The following is a 22,118-nucleotide window of genomic DNA, read 5'->3' as shown; positions in this document are numbered from 1 at the left end:
GGGATATGGCCACCAAGTGTGACTTCACATCAACTCTGTTAGTACAAGGTTCACCGTAGGAAGTAACATTAACACTGGAGTTTGTGCTTATAAAATCATTACTACTTTGAAGTTCTACTTTTGGTCCAACAGGAAATACACAAGATTTTTGGGAAACATTTCCATGACATAGAGTGCTACTACATTTAACATAGACCAAAGTAATCCTTCTCTAATAGAAGTAAAGTTCCATTGCAAAGTATAGTACCAGTGTGAAAATGGAAGCTTTTTATGGAAGATCAGATGACCAACAGAGGTAATTAATGCTTTGCTGGTCTGGTTGTAAGCAGTGTCTCTGGTGACAGCTTTTTATCGTTATCACCTCTAAGGTAAGGGCATGACTGATGCTTACAGCTCCGAGAAGCAAGAGTTTTAACTGTGCACATAGGGTTTTTCTTGTATTTCTGTTCTCTTGGAGGTTATGCCCAGTGGTAGCTCTCAGTCTGTTTTTTAAAAATGATGTTCAAAGGGAGTTTTGGTGAATGATGGCATCACGGAGATGAATTTGCAGCGAGAGTACATGTACATCAAACAATGATTATCATTCAGTCCATCTCTTCCTTCAAGCAATAAAATACCTAAACAAAAACTTTCCAAGCCACCTACCACAATCAAAACTTGGAGAAAACATGTAGGAATAGAAAAAAAGGGGATAGAGGTAGTAATGTGTGCATAACACCTTCTCCAAAGCACCTATTTCCCCTTGCTAATTTACCACAAAGAAGCTAGGCACAGCTGTTTCAGCTCTAGATCCTAAAGCCTGGGAATCAGATTTCTAGCAATGATTCAACTTTACATTTCAATATAACTAAATAATTTAGAGATGTCTTTAAATACCTCCTGATGGAAATGCACCTGTGTAATACCATCACTTGCCTCTCTAACTGAAATGTTAGTCGCTTTCAATTTCTCTTTCTTCTCCAATACATCATCTGCTTACCCCATTTCCTCTCCATATTCTATCTTTACACATTACCTTTCCCTCATTTCAATAACCCTAGAGCAGGATGCTGGATTGAAAACAACTGTCTCTTACAGAGCTTCTCTCCAATTCGTATGGCCTTCATTTCTACACAAAGCAATAAGAATTATCTTCCACCAACAGCTGTTTTCAGTAATAAGAAAGCAAAGTTCTGTGACTAAGCTAAACACCCCTTCTGTTCTCCAAGGCCTACAGTGGTTCCTAGTTGCCGGTGGTACCGAAGTGAAATCTCCAAATACTCTTCGTTATGTCCTTTATGAACTCTCAATGACCTGTCCACATTTTCAACATATTCAAATTTATGTGTTCTATTCCATTTAGTCTGACAACCATGCATTAACATGATTAATTAGTTTCTTCTTTTCTTTACCTCTACAGTAGGGACTATTGAATTTCCCATATATTTATTCTCTCCTTCCTTAATGATAGATCCTCTAACTTTAATCAGGGCACATGGCTGTCCAGGATAAAAATTACATTTTTCAGCCTCTCTGGAGCAACAAGACAGAAAGACCTCTGGGTCCCTGACATCACAAAGAGCCATATCAGTCCTAGAATATCTAGCTCTGGATTATTTTTAGAAGAGAGAAAAAAACCCCATTTTGTGTAAGCTGTTAACATTTTTGGTGGCCTCTTCTACTATCACTTCTGAGAACACTGAATTCTAACTGATTCATCTATCTCTGAGTTTTCATCAGCTACTTCTGTCCCACTATTAATGCTCCCCCACTTCATCTTCTTATCTCCCTCAGCACCCCCAAAACATATACACCAAAACATATACACCAAATTGTCAGTTTCCTTTCTTCTTTTAAAATACAGCTTCTGGGGCACCTGGGCAGCTGAGTCAGCTAACTACTTAACTCTTAGTTGCAGCTCAGGTCATGATCTCATGGGTTGTGAAATCCAGGCCCAGGTCGGGCTCCGTGCTCAGCGGGGAGTTTGCTTGAAGACTCTCTCCTTCTGGCCCTCCCCCTGTGTTCATACTCACACTCTCTCTCTAAAATAAATAAGTTAATCTTAAAAAAAAAAAAAAAATACAGGGGCGCCTGGGTGGCTCAGTGGGTTAAAGCCTCTGCCTTCGGCTCAGGTCATGATCTCAGGGTCCTGGGATCGGGTCCCACATCGGGTTCTCTGCTCAGCAGAGAGCCTGCTTCCTCCTCTCTCTCTCTCTGCTGGCTTCTCTGCCTACTTGTGATCTCTGTCAAATAAACAAATAAAATCTTTGAAAAAAAAAAGAAATACAGCTTCATATTCAAATGCCCATGTGGAAACAGTTAGTTTGCTAAGCTTAATACAATTACTCTTTTTTGAACACAAACACACACATCTATGTATCTAGTATGTTTATGTGCATCTATACCTAGTGGTGGATAAATGAAGTTTTTAAATAATTTAACAGATTTCTAACACACTAAGTTTTTACATCCAAACATTCACTATTCACTTTTAAATAGTACTCTTAAACTACAATTCATTTTGGTGATGCCATCATTCACCAAAATTCCTTTTGAACATTTTTTTTTAAACAGGCTGAAAGCCGTCACTAGATATAACTTCATTTTTTAAATTTAAAAAAATTTGTTTTGACAGAGATCACAAGTAGTCAGAGAGGCAGGGAGAGTGAGGGGAAGAAGCAGGCTCCCTGCCAAGCAGAAAGTCCGATGCGGGGCTAGATCCCAAGACCCTAAGATCATGACCCAAGCTGAAGGCAGAGGCTTAACCCACTGAGCCACCCAGGCACCCCAATAACTTCTAAGAGAGCAGAAATACATCCAATTTGGTTACCAGTCCTAGAACAGTGTCTGGCATATAATAAGTATTCAATACATGTTCGTAATATGAAAAAAAATGAACTGCAGCAAAACTTCATTTGAAGGTAGACTGACTTTTTAAAAGTAGTCAAAAGTCATTCCAAGCTCAGTTTAGTGAACAAGATGTGTCATAAAGCTAGAGAATATCATTTGGGGTTAAAAAAAAAAAAAAGCAGTGACTATAAAGCAATAAACTCAATTTCCTTGTATGAATCATAAAAATGGCTCAGAGCTAAGCTACTTCTTTGGCAATTTAAAGATTCATTTCCTAAGTTTACAGTAAGTTCACCAAGCTCGCCCCAGATTACACATGGAGTTGCCTTTGCCTGGAACACCCCAGATACGGATGGACTGTCCCCTCACTTCATTTGGGTCTCCTCCTCCAAAAGGCCTTCCCTCACTCTATTTTGTTTGTGTGTGGTTAGTATATGTCTCTATCCCTAGAATATTTGCTCCATGATGAAAGGGACTATGGTCTACTCACTGTTATAGCTCCAAATTTTTGCTCAGTACCTTCCAATAAATTCAAACTTCAAATAAATTCCATAAATATAAGTTTATAATGAAAGAGAAAGGAAGAGACAAAAGCAGTGGAGGGAGAATAAGAAAGGCAACAGAGCAGTTGCAAAAGGAGTGAAGAAACTCTGGGCCAGTTCATAGTTGGTGATTTTACTCTGTAACCCTCTTCTGTAGTAGTTTGAACTGAAGGCTTCCGTGAGAAAATTTCAGAACGGGTCTCTTATCATTCCTGGAGATTTATTTCAAAATAAAATGGCCGCCCTCAAGAAAGAGGTTCCACTACATTTAGAAGCATGTAGATGGCATTTACTGTCTTTTACTGTCTTTCCGTCTCCTCTGTCCACACAAGCACAAAGTGAGAGAACATTTGAGAACCCCTGACCGAGTCAGAAAAGTACTTTAGTGATTTTTAGGATTCTTCCATGTTGGTATTACTATGAACATTCTTAATTTCCAGATTTAACTGACATTTGGAACATCTGTTCGAACTGAACACCTGTAGCTCTTTCAGGATCTTCCTTAATAGAGTCGCAGGATAAAGCTAGCAGGCCAGCCTCTGAAAATACTTTTAACTCTACATTACTCCTGCTGTGTCTCTCACTTACAGCATGAGGTTTAGTTCCTTTCAAGGGACAAGGATCCAAGTCACATTTCTTTAATGTTTTTTGCTTCCTCAAACTGTCCATTCCTCATACAAAACTTCACAACAGGATTTGTACCGGAGAAGACAGAGTCCGTTGACATTCCTTTACTTTTTAGCAAATTTAATAGGAAAGATAATTGTATCTCCCTACTGATTTCTGTAACGCTACAAAGAAATTCCTTTTTTAAAAAGTTCAGTTCATATTTAAAATGTATGTACTATGAGGCACTGTCATCCTGTAGGAGTTTTAGACACTTTCAGAATTCTGAGGCACCTTTAAGCAAATGTAGGATCAAACAGCACAAAATGCACAATACCCAGACCCCGAGTCTCACATTCTAGTTATAATGAAAATCTTAAAATGAATCATGATGCCAAGTAAGCATCACTACTTTAATAACATTTAAGCTCAAAAATCCCACTTTTTTGGAAACCCAGATAACCTGTATTCCAAAAATAATCACAAAATTTTCTACTATTACTCTTCATCTCTGTTTTGTACAGTACAATGTCTAACATAGTAGTAAGAGTACTAATATAGTATTAATATTTCAGCATGAAAACCTAATGTTTTATATTTTTTAATTGTTCTTAAATGATACCTACTACATTGTAGGTCTGTGTTCAGTATACGTACTTTTATTACGTAGCCTTGCAACCTTAAGAAGCTTACGTTTCTTCTCTGAGGCAGGAGTTTCTGGTGTGTGGGCGGAAGCACATGCTGTTGGTGAGTTAGCTGTACCAGGTAATCTTTTAGGAAATGTCATAGAGTAGGAGGTACGCCGTCTTGTCCGACATGCTACTTCCCTCTCTCTGTGCAGCAACTGTTCATCCATCAGCAATGTTATGACTTGCTTAGACTTCTCCCGGATATAATACCCTGAAAAATACATTGAATTGGTATAGGAAAATATTCACTGAAGTTACAATTAATTTCTATTCTAAAGAAAATTAGGGAAAAATGTAAACAGTGTAGCAAAGCAGAAAAAATCTGTAACAAGTCAAAGGGAAACCTAAGTTTCATTGGAGTTGTCAATAAGTACTCCTTTTCTTACACCTTAAGAAGTACCTAAATGTGTGATGAAATCCTATCACTTATTGACATGACATTTTTCACTCTAAATATATTTCCTTTTAAAAACAATTCATTCTCTGCAATAAACCAAACAATGTAGGTATAAAAGAAGAGGAATGAATTAGATCTAGATATAGGACAATGACATTGGCTAAAGATTTAAAGTAACATGCATGGTTATGAGTCGAATCAGTAAAGCACACGGGAAAATCAATCATTATATATGTATACAAGGAGAGAGAAGTAGATAGAGAAATACACGGGTGGATGGATGATGGATAGGCAGGCAGATGGCCAGCAGTGTCCCCACGCATTGTTAATATTGGCTACCTTAAAGGAGGACATTAGGGTGGGACAAGAGTAGGGAGGACAATTAGATTTTCTTTGACAAAACATCTTATTAAAACAACTTGATGCCATTAATAGAGTGCCAGAGCATAGTCTAAGACCAGAATCCTAATGACAATACTGTCCTTAACCAACTGTGTGACTCTGATATGTTAGGTGGTCTGTATGGGCTTGAGTTTTTGATGTGAAAACCAGTAGAAGCATATCTGCTCAGTGTAAATCACAGATACAAAAGAATACTCATTCAAATATATAGTATTATTATTACTAATCTCAATCCCTTCCCCTGAAAAATGATAAAGGAAAACCACTTCCCTCTCCACATCTTGGGACCAACTCATAATAGAACATCTCACGTTTTCCCAAGCCTTCCTCCAGGAGTAAAATGACAAGTCCTTAAAGACCCACTACTGTGTTCATTTTGGGCTCTAAGCGTGGTGAATTGAAATATTAATATATCCAACTATAACTTACTAGCAGGGGAAGTAATGAGAAATAGTCAAATGGAGGGTGCTTTTGACAAAACCGGCCAACATGTTCTCTGCCAGTCATTTCATTAAGGACTGCTACAACGGTGTTAGAAACCTTTGCTTAAGTTGCCATCTTTCCCAAGATTATTTTATCTACTCTCAGTCTCATTTCTTAGTCACTTCCTCCTTCCAAACTTCCTTTATAACTGCTGTGAAGAGTATCCTTCTTGACGCCCTTAACTTCCTTTGAGGAATCTATACTCCATAAACAAAAAAATCCTGCAGGGTTTTGGGTTACCACTCCTTGTCGCCTGATAGAAGCCTGCTGTGACTGTCAGCCCTTGGGGACAACATGCCAGACACCACTACTCCCTTGAAACTGCCGCAGCTTAGTTTGGGGGAAGGGGTGGAAAACTTGTTTTTCCATTTCTAACTTCACAAAAACTCATCTCCTTGTTGCTTCCTCTCTCTCCTCCAGCTGAACCACCCAGACTGCCTTATTCTGCTGTCACACCAGGCTCTCTGTCTCCTTCAAGCTGTGTGTTAGCTGTTGCTTCTGCCAGGGACTCTGCATGGCTAGGTCCCTAATACATTCAAGTCTCTACTCAAATGTCACCTCCTCAGAGAAGCCTTACTTCTGCCTACCCTATCCAAAATAGCCCCATTCCCATCACTCTCTATTCCCTTACCCATTTTATCACCACCTGCTATTGTGTGTGTGTGTACATATATACGTTTGTATATACACATAATAATAATTATATATATACACATAATAATATATACACATTTATTTACTTGTTTACTGTTTGTTTCCTCACCTACAAGCTCCATGAGGGCAGAGAGCCTCATTCACCCAGTATCTCCAGTGTCTGGGAGAATGATTGGCACATAGGAGCTACTCAATAAATCTTTGCTGAGTAAAAAAATCGATAAGGAACAAATTACCAAAAAGTCTCCATTTTCTCCCTGACATAACGCAAATGGAACCAGATGGATGAAAGGTATCGAGTGCCAATTTATAGTGTAGCTGCCTGAGAAAGGTGCCTGGCCTGAAAAAGTTTCTTGCAACACCCTTAATTACAAGAGGTCAGAACTAGAAATTATGGGACAGATGTGGATTATTTCAGTCGGAGTCTGCATGAACTGGTGGGACTTGAAAGCAGCTACAAAAGTTCAAAGGTCCAAGCAGGTACATCAAGCAGAAAGCCAGCCACAATGACGAAGCACTTCTCCCTGAAACATGAGGGCTTTTTCCTAAGGGAGCAGGTGACAGCCTGCCACAGTGGTTTGCTTCATTCTCAAGGCTGTGCATGGCCATGGCTACTCCCCCACCACCATTGAGATGCTGGACAGTAGAAACCCAGCTGTTCTAAAGCACCAAAGTTGAAAGTGAAAAAAATCTAAAACCCCAATAAATGTGCTTCAAGGATGAGTAAAAAATAACAATTAGTACCAAAAAGATGGTATCTCCTTGCTGCTAAGCAATATGTTTCTGAAAGGAAAGGAGCGACCTAGCACCAGAACGGAATTGGGGAATAGAACACATGTAGGAAGTCACGGCTCTGTGTCTGAAAGAGAGAAAGAGACAGGGGGGAAGAATGTGGGAGGGAGAGGGAGAGAGATCGACAGAGAGAGGGAGACATGGAGTCTCTGAAATGAGAAACCAAACTACGAAACAGATCAATACCCAAAGATACACCAAGACGTAAAGCTTGTTATTGACGTGAAGGGTAAAGTAAAAATAAAGCTATATTCTATTTTAATTAGGAAATCAGGGATCTTTAGGTTATAAGTGACGGAAACTCCAACTGAACAGGCCATGGGAAAACCAGGGGTTGCCACTGGGCTTCAAGTATGGAGAACGCCCAGGACTTCCCCCCCCCCATCCCCCGTCCCTTCCTCCCTCTGCATAATGCTTTCCTTATCTCCTCTTGCAGACCGGCTTCCTCCACCTGAATGTGGACATGGCCACAGAGAGTTCCAGGTTCATGCCTCACACTCTGCCATCTGAGAAGCCTCCCTCTTCCTTCATTCAAATTGGAAAAATCCAGGAGAATGACTAGGCTCGGCTCAACTTGAAAGTCACATGCCTGTCCCCTTGGCCAGAGGGTGGCACGCTCCCACTGGCAACCGCCATCAGAAGGGCCCAGTGGACTGAGGGGACAGTCAAGAGAACAGAAAAATGAACGGACAGAAAGCCAACCTGAGGAGGCTTCTCAATCACACAAAGGACCGGGACATACAAATCACTAGAGCAACTCTGTGCCAAACCAAAAGCCAAGGAAATGTACTTATTCACCTCGGCGGTCATTTGATCATTTTTTCAACACTTAAGTTGCAGGAATTGTTCTAGAAACATGAGTGAGAGAAAAAAAGACAAAATCTCCAAACAAGAAAATTTCAGATACAAATACATGCTCTGAAGGAAGTAAAGCACAGTAAGGAGCTAAACACGGAGCTGTGGTGCAGGGACGGACAGTTGGACAGTGGGATCACAGGCATCTCGCTCAGCAAGAAAAGGCCAGGCCTGCAGCCCTTCAGGCAGAGCGAGCAGCTCAGCTCGGACTTCACCTCCTGCTGAGGGATCGCAAGCCCTTCCCCACTTGCCCTGCACACTCTCCAATCCCTGCCCTGCTCTCCTACAGCACTTCCACATGCTGCAATTCTTATTGATTTGATAAGTGTCTTTTTCCTCCATTACAGCATGACATCCATGAAGGCCAGAATTATACCTGCTTAAGAGTTACTTCGGAAATGTCTATTAAATAAATGAAGGAACACGCTGAGAAAAAAATGTCCCAAATGCAGAGGAAGTGCACCTGTAAACACACAAATGAGCAGCATGTAAAGAGATCTGGAAATAGAGTAAATGCAGAGATGTTGAGCAATGAGATGTGACAGCAGCAAAGGAACACGGCAGACTTCTAGAAAAACCTGTATTACGCCTAAAACTGTGGTCATAAAATATCTTAACTCCCCTTCCTCCATACCTGACCCACTAACCAACCAAAATTTACTCTTTTTTTTTAAAGATTTATTTATTTATTTGACAGAGACAGAGATAGAGAGAGAGATCACAAGTAGGCAGAGAGGCAGGCAGAGAGAGGAGGAAGCAGGCTCCCTGCTGAGCAGAGAGCCCGATGCGGGGCTCGATCCCAGGACCCGAGATTATGACCTGAGCCGATGGCAGAGGCTTTAACCCACTGAGCCACCAGGCAACCCCTACTCTTCTTCTTAGATTCCTTTCTCAATGAATTTTACGTCTATTCTAAACCCAAACTGTGAACATTCACCTCCCACGCCCGGGAACCCGTGTCGGCTGATGGGAGCAACTAGCAACTTCTACATCCATCCTCTGCGCTCCATCGCCCTTAGTTTAGTTCAGGCACTGCTCTTTTCTTGCCTGCGGAGTTCTGAATTATTTACTTATCTCCAGTCTCCCTTCTCCTGTATCCTCCACAATGTCTCTGCAGGTGAGCGTGAAGGTAGGGTGGGGAGGGCGGGGAGCAGTAGCCCCAACAGTGTCATTTTCAAGTTTAAAAACCTTCAGTCAAGTTGGCACAGTCAGTTCATGTTTCGAAGTACCCCTGTGCTCCGCTCCAAACACACAGCAGTGAGAGACATCGCCGGCCTCACAAACAAGGTAAAAACCTCCACAAACCAGAAATGTACGAGGAATGAAAAGGCGATCACCAGGGCTGAAGCCACAGGGCTGCTGGGCTCTTGACCCGGTTCCGCTCCTCAGGCGTTAGGGAACCAGAGCTGGTCTCACTGGGGAGCATCCATGTTTGTGAGAGAAGGCTGAGAAGAAAAGAAAAAGAAGGGGAAAAAACCCAGCTGCTAACTGCTTCCTGGGTTGTCACGTATCTGCGGCTGTGATCTAGAAGCTAGAAGACACGTGAGCAGCCTTAAGGCTGGGAACTACACCGAGCCACCCGCCACCTCAACGACCGCATCCAAGACACTCCGGTTCTGTCACAGGGCACGAGCCCTGAGCTGCCTCAGTAAGGGCTGTCCTGGAGGTTCTAGGGACGTGGGGGGCAAGAACTGAAAACCAACATAAAGGGGCGAACACAGATTGAGGAGGAAGAATGTCCCAGTCAAAAGAAGACAGAAAACTCAAATTCCAAAATAGTTTTTTAAAAACATCTAATGCTTAAGAAAGATGGCTGATAAAAGCAGCAATCAAAACACAACTTCACTGCAAATGAAATCAGCGCTTCACAGGATTCTATAAGCAATATTCTAGATTCGTTAGAAGACTTTAGAATCGTAAATGAAGATTTTTATTTTCATGTATAATTAATTTAGTTAGTTTATCTGAGAGAGAGAAAGAGAAAGAGCACGTATGTGTGAAGCGGGGGCGGGGGGAGGGGCAGACGGAGGAGGGGGACAAACTCCCAAGCAGGTGCCACACCCAGGGCAAGCCCTATGTGGGGCTTGATCTCAGGACCCTGATATCCATGACCTGAGCTGAAATCAAGAGTCAGATACTTAACCACCTGAGCCACCCAGGTGCCCCCAAACAAAGATTTTTAAGTAAATGCGATTAAGAGAGATTAATACAGGGATCATATCCACAACCAGAAATATGAGATTATGAACCAAAACAAAAACAGGCAGAAAGGAAGTAAAAACAGATGGATATGAAAAGAGCCAGTTAAAAATCCTAGAAATGAAAACTGTTGTCAGTGGGATTAAAAAGAAAAAAACCCTCAACATCTGAGAAAAACTCCAGAATTTAACAGTTGAAGAGAAACTGAAGACGAGTTGGTAATTGAAGAATGGTATTAAGGAATTCTTCCAAAATACAATCAAGAGAGGCAACAAGATTAAAAAGATTAATTAAAAGTCATAAACACAGATTGCAAGGCCCAGTATTCACTTAGAAGAAGTTTCAAAAGAAGAAAATTATGGTAATCACAAAAAGGCAACATTCAGAGCAAAAGGGGGCTAGGAATTTTACAGAAAAGACATCAATCCTCACATCAAAAATGATCTCCAGGGGCACCTGGGTGGGTTAAGCCTCTGCCTTTGGCTCAGGTCATGGTCTCAGGGTCCTGGGATCGAGCCCCACATCAGGCTCTCTGCTCAGCAGGGAGCCTGCTTCCTCCTCTCTCTCTTCCTGCCTCTCTGCCTACTTGTGATCTCACTGTCAAATAAATAAATAAAATTAAAAAAAAAATGATCTCCAAAGACCAAGTAGGGTAAATAAAAATAAACCTATATGTAGAAAAACAGAACATTTAGGATAATGAGCTCTTAAAACTATCAATCTCCCCCCCCACACACAAAAAAAGGTACCAATCCCTTCTTTGGACCACTAGTCAGCTGTTCAGCCAGCAAACATTTATTTGGCATTCCACCAAACTGGGTGAAGAAACAGGGATATCAATAAAGTCACCTCAACCCTCCAAACCCGGCAGTGCAATGAAGGGACTGACAAGTACTTGGGTCAGACAGCTGCGTGCTTCGACAGGTGTGTGGACAGGTGCACTGGATGGGCAGAACTGTGGAAACAGGGCAGCTGGCAAAGCCCTTCCTCGTGAATGGTTGCGTTATTTGGGCATGAACATACACTGCAGGAAATAAAAGTAATAAAAATAAAAATACGCCAAGGACTAACAGTATTAGCCAATATTGACTGATGACTCACTAGGTTCCTGACTTTCAGACATTCTCTCCAGTCCTCACGAAGTCCATTTTACAGATGAGAAAAGTAAGTTTAGGGGGACAAAATCTTTCCCAAAGTCATAAAGTCAATAATAAGCTAGAAGGTAGAGACTGGCTCTATAGAAAGACCATAATATAGACTCCAATTTCTTTGACTGAATTTAGCATACAAATGTAAGTTTTTTTGTTTGATAAGAACCTTGAGAAAAGAATGTGTTGACACAGCCCCGAAGTGCTAAACTGGTTATTCTCCCTTGTTTGTTTACTGTCCTCTGTTATCCATGTGTGTACAACATATTAAGTGGAACGTGGGAGGACTGGCTGGACTACCGTATTTAAGTTTAAATAAATTTCGTGGTTTGTCTCTTGCTGTCATGATGACCAATGACTATATTTGTTCAAAGGAGCAAAAGGTGATCCAAAATATTCAACTGTTTCAGGTAGAAAGGTTTTGTTTGACCTCACAGTAACATAACTCTTAAGTAACTTGTAACAGTAACAGAACAGGCTATGATGACCCAAAGCCTATACGTTTGCTTAAAGGAAATTCATCTGTTTATCAAAACTCTTAAGAATGTTTGTTACAAGAGACCACGTTTGTTCAGCAGCCTTGTGTTAACCCACCTCTCGGAAGACGAGCACATCTACCTTGCAGTAATGAATCCACCCACCCTTATCCATCCAAGTGGGTCTGATGGTTAGAGAATTCTGACGACTGCTGTCTGACAGCTAGAGAGAGAAAATCAAGTCTGATGCATTGGGAAGCTAGAGTCTGTCCACAGTGCTTAGCCACTATCCCACATGCCTGGGAACGGCCTATCTCACCCTCCAGCCCCTGTTCTGTCCCTTCTGTAAAACAAGAAATATCCTCAGATTTCAGTTAGTTCGGTTTTAGTCTTAAAGCAGCCAGCCAACATCTAAAAAACTCTTTTATACTTTTAAATATTTTTTTTCTTGAACTCACTTTCCAGATAGCCGGGCTCTTTGTAATTTAGTACAGTCGCCTTGAAAGGGAAATTCCAGTCATTCCTTTTTTCCTCCTACTTGCCCGCATTCCCTCTTTCTCTAAACCCTTTCTCTAAACCTGGTGTCTTCTCCCCTTCTGTGAGAACCTGAACTCGAAAAACAACCTCCTCCTCCTCAAAATATATGTAAATATACAAATGTAAAATCTATAAATTTATAAATGAATCACATTGTCTAGAGTCTTTGCTGTTTACATTTTAGTTTGTATTAACTCTGGCTCACCAGGCTTACTTCCTACTCTAAGACATTATTTCACTGAGCAAATGGGTAGGTGATTGGGAAGGGCCAATTCTGGAGGCAGAGAGACAGCCTGTACAAAATCAGCCATGGATAGAAGTGTGAAGCATCGAATTCCTCAAATTAGATGACTGATAGTGACAGTGAAAAAATAAAATGGCACCAATGTCACCAGTGCACACTATGTTACTTCTAGTAAAACTGCTTAACATTACTTTTTTAAAATAGATTTTATGTATTTTATTTGAGAGAGAGCATGAGCAAGAGAGAGAGAAGGAGCAGTAGGGGGAGAGGGAGAAGCTAACTCCCCACTGAACAGGGAGACCCATGTGGGGCTTGATCCCAGGACCCTGAGATCATGACCTGAGCCGAAGGCAGAGGCTTTTAACCCACTGAGCCACCCAGGCGTCCCTAAAATATACCTTTTAAAAGAAATCTACTTTTAATTTAAATATGAGTGTGTGTACATATAAAATGGCCCATTTAAACAAAATTAACTACAATCTCATGACTTTACCTAATTGAGAATAAAGAAGTACATAAATCTATAATGCACACATTTCTGAGAACCTGAATTGGTTTTATAAAAAGAATGCCATAATTTGTATAAATAAATAATTTGATGGTATAAAACATTCAATTGGGTATTTTTCAGACAATTTTAATTAAATTCACTCTATTAGCTTAGTGAAACTTTGTTCAGATATTTTTAAAAACTCAATTAGAAGAAGCTGTGTAGCGTAATAATAGAATAGGACTAAACAGTATTAGGATATATGAGCTTTAATCGTGTTCAGTTATTAATTAGCTGTGCAATCTTACCTAAATAATCTGAGTGTTAGCTCCTCATCTCTGTAAGAGAGATAACACATAACTTTCATTCCTCTAAGATGCTGAAAGGCTCAAATGAGATACCATACATGAAAATGCTCTGTTATTAAAGTCTAATAATTCAAACAACTAGATACCTCATGGAAAAGAATGAACTTTACTTCTACCTCACAATATACACAAAAGTTAATTCTAGATCAATCAGAGACCAAGCTAAAACCGTAAGATGTCTGGAAGAAAACAAGAGAATTCCTTCATGGCCTCAGGGTAGGCAAGTTTCTTGGACAAGACACAAAAGGCATCAGCCATAAAAGGAAAAAAACACACTGCACTTCACCAAAAGACATTTAGAAAGTGAAAGTGAAAAGACAAGCCACAAACTTGGAGAAAATACTTGTAATCCATATATCAGATAAAGGACTCATATCCAAAATGTATGAAGAAACCCTACAAATTAAATAAAAAATAAGCAAAAAATAAAAATTGAAAATAGGCAAAACACTTGAATAGGCAAAAGACATTCATATGTCCACGAATTATACAAAAAGGTGCTCAACAACTCTTCAGGGAAATGGAGATTGAAACAACCCTATATACCCATCAGATTGGTTAAATTAAAAAAAAAAAAAAAGAATAACAGTATGTAACTACTGGCAAGGATGTGGAGCAACAAACTCTCAAACACTGCTGGTGGGAGTGCGAAATGGTAAAAACCACTTTAAAAGACTTTAGCTGAATATACACCTGCACTATGACCCAGAAATACTACTCCTAAGCATATGCCCAACAGAACTGAATATATATGGCAACAAAAAGACTTACATAAGAAGGCTCATAATAGCTTTATTTATAATAGCCAAGAAATATACACACACCAAATGCCCATCAACAGAAGATGGGCAAACAGACTTCATATAATGGATCAGGACTCACCAATAAACAGGAACCATACTGCTGATAAATGCAACAACATGCCCAAGTCTCAAAATCATTAGTGGAGATAAAGGAGCCAGAGGCAAAAGAACACATATGTTTCCATCTGAATGAATTTCAAGAACATACGCAACTAATTTATGTAGTAGAAGAAATTAGAATGGCAGTTGCTTCTGGGAAGGAGGGAGAATTGACTAGAAAGGGGGATAAAGGAACTTTCCGGAATGATGGAAATGTTCTTTATCTCGAACAATCTCGAAGTTGGTTATACTTACCAACATTCATCAAACTGTACATTTAAGATCCATGCACTGTTTCAGTTAAAGTACCTCTAAATTTAAAGCAATGTGTTCAACTGTCAACCTAAAAAACCCTAAAACTATAATATAATACAGAGTGTCCCCAAGACCTGGAAACAGTGAAAATCATGTATTTTTCATAAATTTTTTTTAGTTTGATATTTAGGCTGGCTGCTTTAAACTTACTTCATCTGAAAAGCTGTCTGGAGGTTGAGGAAAACCATACTGAGAACATTATTCGAAACGTTAACTAACAAACTATTTGAAAACAAGATTCTCCTCTTCCCCAAGTTTTCCGAACTGTTTTCTCAACTTTTCCCCCCTATAGTATGGTTGCCTCCCCTTAGCTATGGGAAATACTTTCCAACACCTCTACTGGAAGTCTGAAACTGTGGAGGGTATTAAACCCTATATGAGGTTTTTTGTGTACACATGCATACCTATGATGAAGTTTAATTTATGAATTAAGCACAGTAACAGATTAACAACAATAATAAAATAGAACAATTATAACAGTATACCGTAATAAAAGTAATTATATGAATGGGGTCTCTCTCTCAAAATATTTTATTGTTGTCCCCTCATCTTTCTGCATGTGGTAATGTGAGGTAATGTCTACGTGCTGAGATGAAATGAACGCGTGGGCAGAGTGTCATGACACTAGGCCACTACTAACTTTCTGAATGATAGGTCAGAAGGTAGATCATCTGCTTCCGGACCATGGCTGACCACAGGTAACTGAAACTGTGGAAACTGAAACCACAGATAAGGGGAGAATACTGTAATACTTCTATTAATCACTGGGCAGGGATGGTGTGATAGGCACCTTTGTAATGTTGGGAGATAGAACACGGACAAAGCAGACGTAAAATAACCCTGCCCTCGTGAAACTTACATTCTGGTAAGAAGAGACAGAAAACAAATAAATACTAAAATAAAATATGTCCAATGTCAGATAAGAAAAGCTACTAAGAAAAATAAAACAGAAGGTGGGTAGGGTATATCAGTGCAAAGAGTGGGGTAGGACTGATTTTTTCATAAATAGGGCAGATATAAAAGGTCTCACTAATAAGATGACTTTCTCAGCAGAGATCTAAAGTGTGTGGGAAAAGCAGTGCAGGTAACTAGGGATGAGTACTCCAGGCAAAGGATAAAAACCAATCAAGGAAACAAACAAAAGGTCTTTTTTCTATAATTTGTTCTGCCTTTATCTTTTTTCTTTGCCCCTTCTTGATAACCTGTATCTCAGGTAGGATCCAGCTACAGACTACTTGGATCACTGCAATTTCTCTTCCATTAATTTCTCAGCATAAACTTCACTCTCTTTTTTTCTTTTCTGATCCAACAAAATCATTCTTACTGAGCAGTTTTTCAATGATCGCATTTCTTACCTCAAATCTCCCGCTCTTTTTTATGACTTCTGCTCAATAAAAATTCACTGATGTCTAATATGTACCAAGGCCCGATTGTAAAAAGATGATTGTCATATGACATATACCCTCAGAATCTAGTCAAGGATGTATTTGTACATATAGATGTATATGTATACACACATACATACACACATACACATATATATCAAATGGATATACTGTAAAAAACACACACACTGATATTATTAATGAAGAACTGCAGCAATTAATTCTGCCCAGTGAGGAAAAGAGGAGATCATTGGAGATATAGAGGAAAAGACCTCTGAGCTAGGATTTGATGACTAAGTAGGAACTCAACAAACATATAGCAAGAAACGACTATTACAAGGAAGAAGAAACATCTTAAGCATCAGCGCAGAGAGGTGGAAGCAAATAATCTACCAGTAATGCTAGATGCAATGTGTTAGATTGAAGACTAAGAAAATAAGAGTAGAAAAGTCAGTTGGGAACATGCTAAGGGGCCTGACTTTATCCTGAGAGCGAGTGGTTCCCAAATTATTTTGACGGCATACCCAACCAGTAATAAATTTTTGTGCATGCATCTACCCTCCCCCTCTCTATCTCTCTCTCTCTCTCTATATATATATATATATACATTTGTTTATGTATAAATTAAATTATGCCAAGAGCTACTATTCTAATATGTTACACTCATTAGAAAACAAACCCAAAAAGATAAATGCATAAAAGATAAAAATAAGTAATATTCTTGTCCTCTTGGTGCTACCAAATCAACAGGAGTATTTATAAAATCTAAGGTAGTATACCTGTGCTTACTTCTTTGACACTAAGCTCAACTGTTAGGAAATCTGAAAGGCTTTTATGATAGTGAATTTAAACATATCTAAATATACTATACCATAAATATACTGTACATCTAAATATACCATACATAGAAATGGTATAAATGCATAAATGTTTGTTTATAATTTCATGCTTATCTATTTTATCTCTCAAAATAATTAATAAACTCTTTAGAGCAGGGGCTGATCCATTCTTTCCACTTAAAAAAATCATTAAAGTGCTTAGTATAGGGGAACCTGGGTGGCTCAGTGTGTTAAGCCGCTGCCTTCGGCTCAGGTCATGATCTCAGGGTCCTGGGATCAAGTCCTGCGTCGGGCTCTCTGCTCAGCAGGCAGCCTGCTTCCCTTCCTCTCTCTCTGCCTGCCTCTCTGCCTACTTGTGATCTCTGTCAAATAAATAAATAAAATCTTTTAAAAAAAAAAGTGCTTAGTATAGTGATAAAATACTCCGTAAAGTTAAAAAAGCAAAAAAACAAAAAGATTACATCCCATTCACTATCATCCAAAATATTATGCCTTTTTATAACCTAATTCTTGGGGAGACAAAATCTTAATTAGTATTTTATTTTAAGTTTTAATAATAAGTTTAATCCCCATGGAAATTGATATCTTTACAATTTCTAGATTAAGAAATACAGCATGATCAAAACCCAAGAAGATTTTCTCTAATTTCATCATTAAACCTCAAATCTGGGTGGCTCAGTTGGTTAAGCACCTGACTCTTGATTTCAGCTCAGGTCATGGTCTCAGGGTCATGACATCAAGCCCTGTGTTGGCCTCCACACTCAATGTGGAGTCCACTAGAGATTCTCTGCCTCTCCCTCTGCCCCTCCCCCTGGTTGTGCTCTCTCTCACGCATTCTCTCTCTAAAAAAATTAATAAAAATCTTTAAACCTCAAACCTGACCTTAAGTAAACAGTTCAAAAATAAAGAGGATGCACATCATAACCAAGTGGGATTTATGCTAGGGATGCAAGCCTGGTGCCTACATGGAAATCAATCAATGTAATACACCAGATTAATAGAGTAAAGGGAGAAAACACATAATCACCTCAACAGATGCCAAAAAAGCACTGGACAAAAGTAAACAGCCTTTCCCCGTAAAAACACTCGACAAACTAGGCATAGAACTCATACAACCTTATGATAAAAAGCATCTGTGAAAACCTACACCCAACATCCTACTTAATGGTAAAAGACCAAAAGCTTCCTTTAAGATCAGGAACAAGACAAGGATATCTGCTCTCACCACTTCTACTCAACATTGTACAGGAGGTTTTAGCCAGGGAAATTAAGCAAAAAGAAAAGAAATAGGGGCGCCTGGGTGGCTCAGTGGGTTAAGCCGCTGCCTTCGGCTCGGGTCATGATCTCAGGGTCCTGGGATCGAGTCCCGCATCGGGCTCTCTGCTCGGCAGGGAGCCTGCTTCCTTCTCTCTCTCTCTGCGTGCCTCTCAGTGTACTTGTAATTTCTCTCTGTCAAATAAATAAATAAAATCTTTAAAAAAAAAAAAAAAAGAAAAGAAAAGAAATAAAAGGCGCCCAGATTGGAAAGGAAATGTAAAACTATTTCTATTTGCAGATGACATGATCTTTCATGTAGGAAATCCTAAAGAATCTTAAAAAAGTAATAACTATTATAGCTAATAAACGAGTTCAGAAAATAGCAGGACACAAGACCAATACACAAAAATAACTTGGTCAGTTGTATTTCTATACATTAGCAATGAATAATCTGAAAATGGAATTAAGAAAACAATTCCAGGGGTGCTTGAGTGGCTCAGTGGGTTAAGCCTCTGACTTCAGCTCAGGTCATGATCTCAGGGTCCTGGGATCGGGCCCTGCATTGGGCTCTCTGCTCAGTGATGAGCCTGCTTCCCCCTACCCTCCTCTGCCTGCCTCTCTGCCTACTTGTGATCTCTGTCAAATAAATAAATAAAATCTTAAAAAAAGAGAGAGAATGAAATACTTGCAAATAAATTTACCAAAAGAAACATTAAGACTTATGTACTGAAAACTACAAAGCATATATGAAAAAAATGAAAGGAGGCCCCAAACAAAAAAAAGAACATCTTGTGTTCTTGGATGGGAGGAACTGATGTTGTTAAGATGGCAATATTCTCAAAATTGATCTATAGATTCAATGCAATCTCGATCAAATTTCGAGTTGCTTTTTTTACAGAAATTGACAAGCTAATGCTAAACTTGAATTGGAAATGCATGGGACCCAGAACTTACAACAGGACCTACAACAATATTGAAAAAGAATAAAGCTGGAGGACTCAAGTTTATTTCAAAGTTTACTACAAAGCTACAGTAATCAAAATTGTGTGGCATGGGGCACCTGGGTTGCTTAGTGGGTTAAGCCTCTGCCTTCGGCTCAGGTCATGATCTCAGGGTCCTGGGATTGAGCCCCACATCGGGCTGTCGGCTCAGCAGGGAACCTGCTACCCACCCATGCCCCCCCCCCGGCCTACTAGTGATCTCTCTCTCTCTGTCAAATAAATAAATAATCTTTTTTAAAAAATGGTGTAGCATGGCCTAAGGAAGGACGCAGAGATCATAGCACAGAAATGAACCCTTACATCTATGGTCAGATGATTTTCATAAGGCTGCCAATATAATTCAATGAGGAAAAAAAAGTAATCTTTTCAGAAAGTGGTAGTGGGACAACTGGATACCCACATAAGAATGAGGCTGGACCTCTACCTCACACTATACACGAAAATTAACTCAAAATGGATCCAAGATGTAAATGGAAAAGCCAAAACTATAAAACTCTTAGAAAAAAAACACAGGTATGAATCTTCATGACCTTAGATTAGGCAATGATTTCTTACATATGACACTGAAAACATAAGCACCAAAGGAAAAACTGATAAATTGAACTTCATCAAAATTTAATAAGAAAATAAAAAGACAACCTATAGAATGGGAGAAGATATTTACAAACCACCCTCTGGTAGGGGTCTTGTATCCAGAATATATAAAGAACTCTTAAAACTCAACAATTAAAAAAAAAAAAAAAGTTAAAAATGGGCAAAAGATTCCTACAGACAGTTCTCCAAAGAAGATCTATAAATGGCCAATAAGGGCATATAAAGATGTTCAACATCATTAGTCTTTAGGGAAATGTGTATTGAAACCACAATGAGATACTACTTTTCACATTCAGTAGAATGGCTATAGTCAAAAAGATGGACAATAATAAGTGTTGACAAGGATGTGGAAAAACAGGAACCTTTTTACATCATTCTTAAGAATGTAAAATGGGGGGCGTCTGGGTGGCTCAGCCAGTTAAGTGTCTGCCTTCAGCTTAGGTCATGATCCCAAGGTCCTGGGATCGAGCCCCGCATCAGGCTCTCTGCTCGGCAGGAAGACTGCTTCCTCCTCTCTCTCTCTCTGCCTGCCTCTGCGAATACTTGTGATCTCTGTCTGTCAAATAAATAAATAAAATATTAAAAAAAAAAAAAAGAATGTAAAATGGTGCAGCCTCTAAGGAAAACAGGTTATTGGTTCCTCAAAAAACTAAACATAGAACTGTCATTTGATCCAGCAATTCCACTCTTAAGTATACACCCAAATGAGTTGAAAGCAGAGACTCAAACTGACACTTGGATGATTTCATTAATTGCAGCAATAACAACCCAAGAACCCACCAACTGATGAACAGATAAACAAAACGCGGTATGTTTATACAATGGAATGTTATGCAGCTATAAAAGGAATGACGTTTTGATACATCCCACAGTACAGATGAACTAGAGGACATTATGGTGTGTGAAATAAGCCAGACAGAATAGGGCAAATACTATATGATTCCACTTATGTGAGTGTACCCAGAATAAGCAAAAGTACAGAAAAAGAAAGATGAGAGGTTAGCAGGAGAGTCACTGCTTAATGGTTATGGAGTTTGTCTACGGTGATAAGTTTTGGAAGTAGATGGTGGTGATGGTTATGCAACATTGTGAATGGAACCAATGTCACTGCACTGCACACTTAAAATGAAAAATGTTGTTATTTACATCTTATCGCAATTTTAAAAAATTAATAATACACCTAAAGCCACAGGATCTATACTCTAAATGGGCAAACTGTGTGGCATGTTGAATTGTATCACTCTAAAGGCTGATTTTTAAAACAGGAAGAAAAAAAAAAGAAAGGAAATCTGGGGCTATAAAAAGGATATAGGAGACTCTTAAATGCATACTGTCAAGGAAAGAAACGAGTCAGAAAAAGCTACAGACTGTATGATTCCAACTAGACGATATTCTGGAAAAAGCAAAACGATAAGTACAACAAAAAGATGCATGGTTGCCAAGGGTTCCAGGCAGAGGAGAAAGAACCAAGAGGTGGAGCACAGGACATTCTCAGAGTAGCGACACCATTCTGCTTGATACTGGAATGGGACATACATGACAAGCATTTTTCAAAACCCACAGAACTGGAAAACACAAAGGGTGAACCTTAAGGTAAACAGAGGACTTCAGTTAATGTATTAACACTGATTTGTCAACTGTAACAAATGCACCCAGTAATGCAAGACGTGAATAGGAGAAACAACAGGGAAGGGATAGGGAAGGGTACGTGGGAACTCTCCTCTTTCTGCGTAACTTTTCTATAAACCCAAAACTGTTCTTCAAAAAGTCTATTCTAAAAATGTATACTTAACACAAAGACTACACTGAATTTTATCCTCTTCTCATGATTCCTAAGACGATTCACTTTAAGCACAAATTTTAATTTTACATCAGACGAGGAGGAAGTGCTGATTCTTTCAGCATCGTAATCCCAGACACTATCAAACCATCTCAGTTCAGTACTCCACAGGCCCTCCCCCTCGTTCACCCCCTCCTCCACCCCCGGCAAAATTATGACCTAAATTTTTGAATTCATATAAGTACTTTCATCTAGATCGTCTTTGAAGATTCTGTCGTCTTTGGAAACGCTTCCTTACATTTATGACTGAATTCCAGTCTAATTATAATTATGA

At 39.4% G+C, this 22,118-nt stretch overlaps 1 protein-coding gene across 5 annotated transcripts in view; it reads right to left on the bottom strand.

The window, feature by feature from the left end:
- Positions 1 to 22,118, bottom strand: part of ENTHD1 (ENTH domain containing 1) — a 106,812-nt gene that overhangs the window by 79,071 nt on the left and 5,623 nt on the right. For 4 of the 5 annotated variants that reach the window (XR_004286601.1, XR_004286602.1, XM_032346206.1 and 1 more), the window contains exon 3: positions 4,635 to 4,877. Coding sequence is in view for 3 of the 5 variants with exons in the window: in XM_032346206.1 (XP_032202097.1) it covers positions 4,635 to 4,877 (243 nt within the window). In the remaining 2 variants the exon portion in view is untranslated. The remainder of the gene's footprint in view (positions 1 to 4,634; positions 4,878 to 22,118) is intronic. The other variant, XM_032346208.1, reaches the window with a different exon arrangement.

Source organism: Mustela erminea, chromosome 6 (genome assembly GCF_009829155.1).
Source record: "Mustela erminea isolate mMusErm1 chromosome 6, mMusErm1.Pri, whole genome shotgun sequence".
Taxonomy (NCBI): Eukaryota; Metazoa; Chordata; class Mammalia; order Carnivora; family Mustelidae; genus Mustela; species Mustela erminea.
Note: the sequence above shows the minus strand (reverse complement) of the source record. Positions and strands in the feature narration are given on the sequence as shown.